Source organism: Haplochromis burtoni, unplaced genomic scaffold, assembly GCF_018398535.1.
Source record: "Haplochromis burtoni strain Fernald_Lab_line unplaced genomic scaffold, NCSU_Asbu1 Contig_85, whole genome shotgun sequence".
NCBI classification, from domain to species: domain Eukaryota; kingdom Metazoa; phylum Chordata; class Actinopteri; order Cichliformes; family Cichlidae; genus Haplochromis; species Haplochromis burtoni.
In genome coordinates, this window is record NW_024582446.1 from 924,617 (window position 1) to 936,747 (window position 12,131).

The 12,131-nt window shown below is 40.7% G+C and overlaps 1 protein-coding gene across 2 annotated transcripts in view; it reads right to left on the reverse strand.

The window, feature by feature from the left end:
- Positions 1-12,131, reverse strand: part of efna2a (ephrin-A2a) — a gene marked incomplete at its 3' end in the record, with an annotated part of 81,632 nt that overhangs the window by 6,260 nt on the left and 63,241 nt on the right. For both annotated transcript variants that reach the window (XM_005926021.3, XM_005926020.3), the window contains 1 exon segment: positions 2,560-2,852. In XM_005926021.3, the coding sequence (XP_005926083.1) occupies positions 2,560-2,852 (293 nt within the window).

Sequence of the window (12,131 nt, forward strand, 5' to 3'; positions counted from 1 at the left end):
AAGGCAAAATGGCTAGAAAGGTTTTTTTTCCCTCTTCTTTGTTACCCCCAACAATTTTCACCTGTGTCATTTTTAAAAGTCACACCAATTCACCCAGTGACTCATTTTCCCAGCACATCCACAATCTAAAGTCTCCTAAAAACCCATTGAAAACCACTCAGCCTCATCAGATGACAGCTGGGAGAAGCAAGGGGTGGAGCTGACCTGTCAACATGTCAGCCCCATGACAAATACACACACCAGTGTGCACTCACAGGGATGCACTCTCATGGATGTGACCACAAATGCCAATCAAATATGTGCTTCACAAGTATGTTCAGAGAGGACGCACACAATAAGGCACTTAGCGGAAAGGCCGGGTGGTTAAAACGGTCGGCACGTTGTCGTTCCACATCAGTACTGACCTGTGCATGAGTGTGTTTAATGTGAGCATGTGAGTGACGGTAAGAGGCAAGAATGTGTGTTCGCCTGCCAGTCAAGATGATGGACATGGCCTTTCACGGACTCACAATCGCTTGACAACTGACCCCCATGACCAGGCCGTCCCCAGCACACCACAAACACACAGCACACGACAACACACACACACACACACACACACACACACACACACACACACACACACACACACACACACACACACACAGATATATATTGAAACACATTCACAAGCATTCTAGTCATGTGGAACACACACTATCCCTAGGGGTCCCGTGAGCACAATACCATAGTCAGCAACTAACTAGAGGGGCCCAAACCATCCCTACATGAGACTGAAAACAGAAGAATGTGTGCTTGTGTGTATGTGTGCCAACTGGGAAAAGTGCATCGGGACATCGGGTGGCTGTTATCGTTTCCTCTTCAGCTCCCTGACTCTCGCCTGCTGTGTCTTTGTGGTTGTGCAGACAACAGACTTGGGTAAATATTTGTAGATGACAACTAGCATTTAAAAAAAGTTTCTTTACCTACAAATAGTCTTAAATGCAAACTTTTCAGTAATGCAAAAGTGTTGTATTTTCGCATTGCGCATTTGTTTTTATATTAATTGTATTGCAAAAACAGTTACTGTTGCTGCATGAGAAATAAAACCTGAAAAACTAAACCTGTTTCAGAATCTGCCTATCTATATCTAACTTTTTTTCTTTGCTTAAAGTCTCCTTGTACTCTCAGAATGAAGACAATATCACTGTAAAATGAGAATCACTATCCAAGGACAAAAAAACTCCCTCTATAACCTGACCTGAAACTGGTGCTACAGGACCTTCTTCCCATTATGAGTCATGGTGAGAATGCACCATCTCCTGCTAAAAAGGTCAAGGTCAGTTTTTCAGCCAACTGTGCAGCGATAATGTAAGGAGAAATGAAGAGACCCGTGTCAGGCTGCATACTGGCAGAATTCCACGCAGTAAAAAAAATAATCTTTTGGACAAAATAAGATTTTTCTTAAGAGAATCTCAAAGGTCAAGTCAGAAAAAAAAAGAATAGGATGACTTTCCTGAGTCGTTATAGCTATCTGCTGGCAAACTGAATCCTGCAAGAGCAAAGTATTTTCTCTAACACTGCTGACTGACATGTACTTATTAAAAATTAAACTGATCAAAAACGAATGATGAGTTTACATAACTCATCAAATAACTGTACGGTCATTTGAGACTGACAAAGAAAAATAAAATCAGCCAACCAAACAAATGAAAGCAAAAAAAATAGAAAAGAAAAAAAAGCATAACACAGCATACATAGTTTTTTCAATTGCTTTTGGTGTCCTTGTAATTGTGCGCTCTGTGAAAAACACGTTTCATCCCAGGTGGTTTGGATACTAAAACAGTCAACTGCAGCTCCTACAGCATAAAAAGGAAAAGTGGTGCTTTCCTGTGTTTGAACATTGACAGTAAAGCTTCCCAAAGTCAATTTAATGTTGCTTTTCTGTGATTACCAACTGATTTTGCACTAAACAGTCCGGATGCAGTAAATCCATCCCACACTGAGAAGTTGAAAACAATGTTTAAGAGTAATTTGAAGTTACTATATGCCCCACGCCTGCTGGGGGAATGATAGCTTTGTTCAAAAAAGTAGTCTCAGGGGGGTAATACTAATACATCACTTGTTGAAGTGAGGAGAAACATCAATAGAGCTAATATAAAAATGATTACAAACTACGCCTGCTGACATTTTTACCACTTTGCCGAGCACACCACTTATGATCTCGACAGAAGCAGCGAGATGCGCTAAGAAATAAAGTGAGGGAGGAGTGAGAGGGGCGAATAGGAGATGGAAGGTGTATTTGTGCGGGCTGTGTTTGAGAACGCTCTCAATCAGCTTCTGTTGATTGCATATTTATATATTGTTTACAAATGCAAATTGAGCAGGAGCGTGGATACCATGCAAACAGACAGACAGACAGAGAACACACCAAAGAACCAGATGTACTAAGAACCAGAACCATCACACACACACACACACACACACACACACACACACACGCAGATAACAAACATCTTTACCTGCACACACAATTTCCCCAAACACAGAGAAACACACTCTACTTGGCTGATAACCTACAGATATAGTAGTACTCGTGTCCAGGCCTGAACTCAAAGCCCAGGGAGAAAGGAGTGAAGAGCTGGAACTTCTCTGAGAAGCGCAGGGGCCCATCGGGACCGGTGGGACGGTTGCACTCCCAGCGCTTAAAGCCACGCATCCTGTGCTGGCAGGAAGTGTAGCCCTCATGGTTGACCATGAATAGGATGTAGCGCTCCATGCGTCCGTGGGATGGAGGCCCCTCGTAGTATGGACAATAGATGTCTAGATAGTCATTGATGTTCACTGCCACCCTGTACTCTCCATGCCAGAACCTGTAAGACACAGAAAAAAGGAAACATTCTTCATGAATAAAAAATAAGCGAACAGACTCAGGGATCTGCGCAGAATCTGTGAGGAGCTGTGCTTTCTGTGGTAAAATGAGACCGTGGAAGACTTACGTTTTAAGAAAAATCTTTATATTCCTGAAAAACAATCGATATTTACTACAATTTCTGTATGACTGCACAGCACAAAGGAAACTATCTGCCTAGCGTAGTCATCCGGTGCAATGTAACCATATGAAATTGTGCGATTGTTGGAACATTTTTGTTTTTCCACATCTTCAGAGGCAAATCAAAGGTCGCAGAACAACACTCCTTAGAGTTTCCATATATTGCTCAAGGACACTGAAACTGCTTTTCTGATTTAAACCACCTGAGTCAGTGAAAAGAAAAAAAAATCCTAGAGGGCATTTACAAAAAAACAAAACAAAACAATATATTGTTAAAGCCAGAAAAATCAATGATGATCCCTCTGGTTATGCCAGTTTACATAGCAACCAATTTTATTTTAATAAAGCTCGGTAAACTACAATTTATGGGAATTCGAGGCATGTTTCAAATACAGGTTTTTTTTTTCCAGTCGGCGTGCTTGAATGAACCTTGTGGTATGATACTTAAGAGAAGTAGGTCATCGTGGTAGAGAGCACACATTGCTGTTGTAGGTGTCCACTTAGTTCAGCAAGCATGCAGATCAGTGAGGTTGGCATCACGAAACAAGTTATTAAAGAAAAAAAAAACTATTGGTATTAAAATGCTCATCCTGGAGTTTCTACACTGCGGCAGTCCCTTATAATATTCATAGAATGCAGGTGATATGGAAACGCATGAGATGCTGGCCCCTTCATCCTTTTTCAACAACCTCTGCTAGTCACTTTTAATACATTAAAAACATATGGCTGCATATTTTCCCTTTATAATACAGGCTCTATTTATGTTTATATTTTGGTGCCAGTGCTGTTTATAAGAGAACTGAACTTCTGTTTACAATCTTGAAGTCAGTGAAGTGAAACAGTCTCTCTTTAAAGGATGAGGCTGGAGATACTCTATATTTTTGTTATTGTCAACAAATGCCGATGAGGACTAAAACCAACAGCGTGCAGCCTGCCTCTCTACACTTCTGGATTTCCCTGCCTTGTTTTTCTATAGACATACATTTCAAATAATGCACGGTGTGTTTATAATGAATCGTTTGCATTTGTTGGAGGCTATTTTTTTGTTTGCTGATTAATAAACATGGCAACTGGTGCTGATTGCTCTGGGATGTTTATATCAGCAGGACAGAGTATATGTTGACTCGGTAGTTAAGTTAAACAGGCAATGAGTTAAGTTGAGTTAAGTTAAATTAAAATAAAATGTAATGTATTGTTTCCTGTAGGAAATTGCATTTAATTCCTTTCTATTAGTAGCCAATACCTTATGAAAGAGCACAGCAGATGTGTTTTATAAAGCAGGGCAAAAATGAGCTCTGTAGAGTAAAAGTATAAACATCTTTTCAGTAAACCATCTAACATTTCGATGCATTTTTAAATAGTCAGTGCAATATCCATTTTATTCTTTGTGGTCAAGTAAACCTGTCGATGTCTGCAACCGCCACGTCCTCCGGTGTTTTTCATTACCTTCATTATCATCACCACAGCTACAATCAATTCAATTCCAAATGTACCACCTCAAGTACATTTAAAATTCATTACACCGCGTTATCAAATCTTGTATGTCGAAGCTCGGTAAATTTGAGACGCAGGAAAATGTCTTCAATCAAATAAGCATAGCCTAAACAAAACCAAGCTGTCGTGCAATCTAGTTGTCACAGACAGCACGCACACAGGCGGCTTGGGCTTTTTAAACAAATTCATCATTTTCTCCCTCACCTTGGCAGTAATTGATTGCCTAGAATGAAGACATTTTGGTCTAAGCACTCTTGGTTAGTGGGATATTTAGCTTTGGGACAAATTATCCCTATAACGGCAGTCCTATCTCTCTCCCAGAGGGCAAATCAGGAAGTGAGTTAGATGTGAAATGAGCGTCTTCATGCTTCGGTGCCCTATCAGAGTGCGTTTTGCAGCTTCTAAAGGGATCCTTGAACAGATCATTTAGAGGCATTGATCCACCAGGGAGCTCCTCTTGGCTCTCTCTGCTCCCAATCAACTCTTATTAACAACTAAAGGGGGAAGGCAGAGGGAGAAACAGAGGGAGAGATGTATAGAATGAGAATAAAAAGCCTGAAAGCAAAGAACAGAAGGGGTGAAATAGAGAGAAAAAAAGGTGGGGGAGGAAGGGAAATATGTGCAAAGCTAGAACAATAGAGAAGAAAAAGCAGAGAGAGGAGGGCGACACTCAAATATGGGGTAATGAGATTGCATGAAATTAGTTTAGAATAAAGCTGAAAAATGAGGAAAGAAAAAGCAGAAGAGGAGGTGGAGGCCAGATGGAAGAAGAGCAGATGGAAGAGGAGTTTTCTATATTTCATTTCAATTTATATGACTATGGTTTTTCATCTGAGACAAATGTGCTTTGCCTATTGATTGTGCGCTGATACATTTATGGATGACTACCACTTGAGCATTAGTACATTGGATATGCAGCAAAGTACGGATGTGTGTGTGTTCATGCAGGCAAGCATGTGTGTGTGTGTGTGTGTGTGTGTGTGTGTGTGTGTGTGTGTGTGTGTGGCCGGTTAAATGGTAGCATGGCAAAGTGGGTCTCACTCGGTGAGGATGCTCAATCCAAGAAAGGGCTAATGTGCCAGGATACATTAGCTTGTATCAGTGCCCTGCCCTGCTCCTGTGACACTGTCTGCATTCCTAATTTGCCGAGGCGAGCCGAAACCGTGTGTGCAGGTGAGTGGGTGAACGTGCAGGTGTGCCACTGCACTGTGAGCTGTTAAAAAGCGCATGTTGGTGTGTGTCACAGTTTGTGTGTCCCGTATATTCCACTCTCAGGCTGAGTGTCATTTGGAATTAAACACACACACTGCACTAGCCAAAAAAGACATGGGAATGCACTCACATATAAGACACGGCTCTTTGAGAAAGAGCTGTGTGTGTGTGTGCGTCTGTGTGTTATTGGTGTTTTTAATGGGATGTCTTTGAATCTGTATGTGCGTATATTTCAAAGCTGTGAAAGCAGTGATATAACAGTATTGTGCAACATTATATTTAAAGAACTCATAATAAAAGCTGACATTATGAAGCTTCATAAATGTTTCTATTTATGATGTAATTTATTTGCAACTTAAGTCTTGAAAATTACATTTCGCTGAACATCAGGGCACAAGCATAGCCCAGTCACTGCACAAGCAGTGACTGGGCTATGCAGAAGGATCTAATTTACAGAGTTAGTGAACTGGCTGCAATAAAAAATATCAGAGCTACCTACACATTAAACCTACAGGAGCAGCTGCACCATGGGAACCCATGCCATGAAGCTCCTGATACACAGTTTGGAGGCTGTTGTTAATGGCAGAGGAGATTTGTAGCTCTGCAGTTACTGAGTCAGCAGAGCTTTGATGACTTTTATGCACTACGCGACCATGCGCTGAGTTTCTGTGGTTCCTAAATGCCTCCACTTCTTGGATCATGGAATATCTTGGAGGGAATTTCAAGTGACTGAACAGAATGCAGTACGGATTGCACCAATTTTCATAGAGTGTCTCATTTTTGACAAACAATAACTCCCCCCAACCCTATTTCATCATAATAATTCAACATTCGGCACAAAAGAAGCTTTAAGGTAGCTTACAACAAAGTACAGAGCAAAATTATAAAGTTTCACTAATCCTTTTACTCATTCAGTGTAAACTTTTACAACCGGTACAAGAAATAATGTCCATGCTTGTTATTTTACGGCTGAAAAAAAACTTGATTATCTTTCATTTCCAGGGAAAGATATGTGTTTGTATTTCTAGCATATTGATAATTAAGTTCTGAAGGGGTAGAAAGATAAAGATTTAAAACTTTATGTTTTATGCTTTTGAAATTAAGCATTGTCTATGAAAACACTGTCTTAAATTATGCCTGTTAAACAGACTGCTGTTGGAGTGCATGTTGTTTAGTACATGGTCTTTTCATATTTTTTTGTTCCGCCGCTTGAAGCAATTTCTTTCTAATATTGTCTGTGTATGAACCTGAGCAATATGATATCATTCATAATCCTCTGATGCCTCACAAATTCTCTTCACTCTCTCAGTGCAATTGAATTGTCTGGTGATGTTAGCCAGACGCAGCTGAAAGACTTGGCTTTTGGCTAGTGGCTCTCATCTGGATATAAAAGGATCATTCTGAGGCTTGGACCATAATCAGTGGAAATGGATCTGCGTTAAAGTGTTTTATGGTTTCGTGTGCACATATCAGGATGAAAGAAAATAGAAATGGGAGAGCTTAAAAGTTGAAATAAAAGATCCAAACAAAAAGGGGACGAGAGAAAACATGTCTTTGAGGTTTTTTTTCTGGATGTGCGTATCTGCTGCAATCGCAAGTTCTGTATTTTTCCATACAGTAGTAACTGTACTCCTGCGTGTAGTGGCCACTCTTTAGTATTCTGACAACAGTGAGTCATCAACATCCTCTCTCAATATGGCTGTGATCAAAGCCTCTGGTTGGAGAAGCCTTGGATGTTTACCATACCTGCCTGCGTCCTAAACAGCAGGCTCCATCAACCACCAAACATCAAAGGATGCTTCTCTCTCTCTCTCCCACTATGTCATCCCACTCTCATTCTATAACTTTCTCCTTTTCTTTAGCTTTACTTGATCTGTCTTTGTCACTCCCACTTATGGTGCACTCACACCGTGGCCTGCAAAAAAACCCAAAAAAACCCAGAAAAACCTCTTTCTTCCATTCTTGGTCTGTCAGTCAAATTCTGATCCAGTTGCTTTTGGTAAAAATGGCTCAGAGGAGAAAAGAGACTGGCTGCACAAACCCGCAAAAACTACAGGAGGCACTATTTCAAAATACAACGTCTTCATTTGGTAGACACTTCTCGACACTGGATTTTTGGACACTTCTTCACTTCTTGAAATAACTTATCGCTTGATTTATTTAAGGGAACAGCTTTCAGATTTTACTGTGTAAACAACTTTGTTTTCCGTCTGCATGCTGTTTTTTTTTTGTGTGTGTGTGTGCAGCATCTGTGCCCAAATAAAGTGCAAAGCATAGGGCAGTCAAATTAAGCCAACTGCCAAGTGACAGAACATGCAGTTCCTCTAACGGCAACCTGAGGCTGACTAAGGAATTAATTCCCCATAGACTCTTATGTTAAAATGCCCAACTTATGCCAATAAAATAACACGTTTAGAGCCTTCATGCTATAGTTAATTTTCCATAACAACTGTACTGGGTATGATTATTATTATTTTTGTTATAAATAATCATGACAGCTGACTGCTCTCTGCTGAACATCATCACTGCTTATTCAAGCCAACGATTTGAGACTCTCAACCACATTTGTGGTGTATGTTCATTTTGTAGCATTTCTAATGGAATTATCCAACAAAGAAATATGGCCTGCTGGGAGACGGACAGTCGCTCATATTAGTAGTAGCAGCAGCAGTAGTAGTAGACAATCAGGCCAACAGGTCTAGTATTTTATTAGTCTGTTACTGAGACTAACTTGCAGGTACATGTATGTGTCTTAGTGAGTTGCACCCATTCAGCTTATCATTGCTGCTTGCTATCTGATAACTTGGGATCTTTACCTTACAATATAAAGAGGCTTGAGGAGACTGTTGTTGTGATTTGGTGCAAATTGAGCTGAAGAATTAGGATGAGGATGTTTGGGCTCGTTTAGCGTTACGGGGCAGAGGATTTATGAGTGAATCTCTGCTTGGGTTGCATCATGTGTAAGAATGCACATGATGCAACCCAAGTTGTCTTCATCTGAAGTGATGGGAATGACGTGCCAACACATGTAGCAACTCTAATGTTAAAATGCGCAACTTACACCATGAAAATAACACAAAAAAGTTTTGGGTCTCTGTAGATACTTTTTCTGCACAGAGGTGATTTTTTGTTTTTGGGGGGGTTGCAAGCAGGATAGGTGGAAGAATTGGATTTGGCTCAATTTTTAAATCCAATTCACTGTCACATCTTCAGTCAACTCAAAAGTTGTTGTCCAACTTTAGTTGCCAACTCCTATCTTGACGCAGTTTATCACCATTCTCTCATTGAGAGTAATGAACATCCGGTTTGCTCTCCTCCACACACCAGCACAAAGAGACTCCACCAGTATTGCTGCCTAACCCTGGCAAATTCTGTGCACTGTTGGCCAAATGAATATGTGGAGTCTTTTAAATGTAACATTTCATATTCAAAACAGGCACGATTTCACCTCATTTGGCTTTCTGGCAGGAAGAAATTGCAGGCTTCTGTAGACGTGTGAGGCTGAAAGTAGCCTCAGTTATGTTGCTGTCTCAGTCTCCTACACCATAACTCCAGTCACTCTCAATATCTCTCCAATTAACTCCACATTACTCTCTGTTTCTATCTCTCCATCTTCATCTTCTCCTGACTTTACTCTGTCTTTTCCTCCTTTTCTTTACTTTCGTTCCCTCAATCTTCATCTCCAGTCACTTCTGCTTCATTTACTCCCTCTCTATTCTTTCTTCTTCTCCCAGCACTTTCCTTTCTGGAGCTCAGCTCCAGCATCTTTTGACATTCTTGCTATCTCCTCTTTTCAGTCTTCGCGACTGTCAACGCCCCCACCCGCCTCTTTTCTCTTCCTGTTCTCTCCTTTGTCTTAACTTTCTTCCCCCATTATTGTATTTTTATTCCCTCACCATGGCATCATCTGCTTTCTGCTCATTCTGTTTGAATGTTTAAAAGGACTCCTTCATGCACACAGACAGACACACGCACACATACATCATCCTCTGGCTAGGACTCTTTAGCTGCTTTTTTCCCCAGCATGAGGTGTTCCTTTCTCATGCTGTTGTCTTCTCCTGTGTCTCCCATCGCATTGCTGCTGATGCTTAGATACGTTAGGAAAAGTAAATATGGTACCTCCCTGGAAACAAACACACTGAGGCTGACATATCTAGACATTTCCAACACATGGATGTATACTATAGTGTAGAGTACAAGCTCATCTCAACAAAATAACACATGTAACACTGAAAGCATTAATGCATTCAGTATAATGTAAAGCCAAATTAACACAAATCGAAGTACTGGGATTCATAAGCACAGATGTACATGTTTAATTATGCAGATTAGCTCTTGATCCTCACTTCTGTGTTAAACACATGCAAACAGCATGGAATAGAGCACATAACACACACATGCACATCTCACTGTACGTGCACCGAAGCCAGCATGAAAAAGAAACCATCAAAAGCCTCAACCCACAACCGGCACACACTCCTGAGCAGCTCAAACTGTGTTGTTTTGACAAGTTCCACATCTGTCACTCTGAATAATGTCGCCCATAGATCACTGTGGTGACATTCAGCACATCTGAAAGGTTATTATGTATTTCTCCAAGACAGGCAACTTAGCCCCCCTGCGGATTAAGTGCTGCCTGTGTCAATCCCTGGGAAATTCTTACACATATGTACACATACACACAGTCAGACATAAAACAGGCTGCCCATCACTCACATATACACATACAACCCAACACCCACTGACTGGATTAACATAACAAACCTTGTTCTTGAGCCCCCCACCCGGGAAGGATAATTACCACTTTGGTGATGTGTTTGCTAAAAAATACACACAAAAAGTAAAGACAGAATAGACCCGATGGCAGTCAGATACAGAGACAAAGCCACTGATGGATGGGCAAGCAGGTTGAGTTAGTCAGACGGACAAGATGAGAGCTCGGGCACACGCGGTATTTCTGACAAGCTGACAGGCAGAGTGCATGATATACCTATATCAGTCTCCTTGTTTTCTGAGGGGCATTCACCATGATGCAGCACCAACGCTGGCACTGTCGACAGCACAAACAGCACTGGGGCTCTATTGGTATCGACAAGGTTGGCTCAAAAAGATGTACGAATGAAGGAGCTGATGGCTGGTGTCCAAGTTCGCCAATGGGAATCTCTCAACAAGGGTGGGGAGCGGCAGAAATGTCACGTATCCACAGAGTCAATGTTTAAAGAAGGGAGAAGAACTGGCTGACATTTTTTATTCCATCAATACTCATGCATTCTTCAAGTTTGAGTTCAACTTTTTTTTCCTGACAGATTGGGGGCCATCTTTGGCTGTCATTAAAACGGACCGCAAACATTTTGTTAAGAATGATGAAAATAACAAAGTGTTTCCACAAAAATGGCCAGCCTACATCTGGCCAGAGGTATACAGTTTGTCTTCTGGGAGTACAACTACAAAACCAAAACCTTTAACTTTATTTTGTACATTTACGATTTTTTTACACCCCATATTCTACAAAAAACCTTTCAAGTCTGGCAAGCAAATAATATCAATTCTCCATGATATAGACTTGGGACAAATGTGTTTACTGTTTTAGCTCAATGTTGGTGTAAGAACCTTCACTTTAAAAGTTACAGATCAATTCTTTTCATGTTTTTTTCAGTTTAACCACCGAGTTGCATTTAGTCTGTGATTGAGGAATACTACTGTTACTTTCATATATAAACAAAAGGTTTGCAGTGTTTTTCCGCTCTCAGATTTCTGCCCCGATCAACAAAGTGATTATGTAACTGACTAGTTTAGCCAGTTTGACTTATTCGCCTACCAGTGGACTGATTATCATCTTTCAGTGGAAAAAAACTGTCTGCCTGACAACTACTTTTACACCAGAATAAACTGATGGAGTGTCAGACTGACTGACATATTAGCTGTCTGCCTTGCTTTGGCATCACCCTCTGGCTTAAGGATCTTCATCTAATATGGATGGGTTGATCCAGATTGACGAGGTGAACTAATCCATGTAGTTTGGGTCAAAGCGTTTGAGCCTCTGTGGGTTGCGAGTCACAGAGGGCAGAGAGAGCGAACGGGGAAAGCTGGTGTATAGATTGCTTTGCAGCATCTCTAATGAGTAATTAAACACTTGAATGGAGTCCAATTAAGATACACGCTGTGTATGCTGGCGAGCACGCGCACACACATAAATCCATGTGTCGACATGCAGGCAAACATCAGCATGTAAACAAAATCAAAGACACACATACAGAAGCGTGCACACTCATACTAATAGTCACACTCCTACGAGTAGATCAAAAATAGAAACACAAACACACACGTGTATATATACATATATATATACATATTATATATATATATATATAATTAAATATATATATATATATAT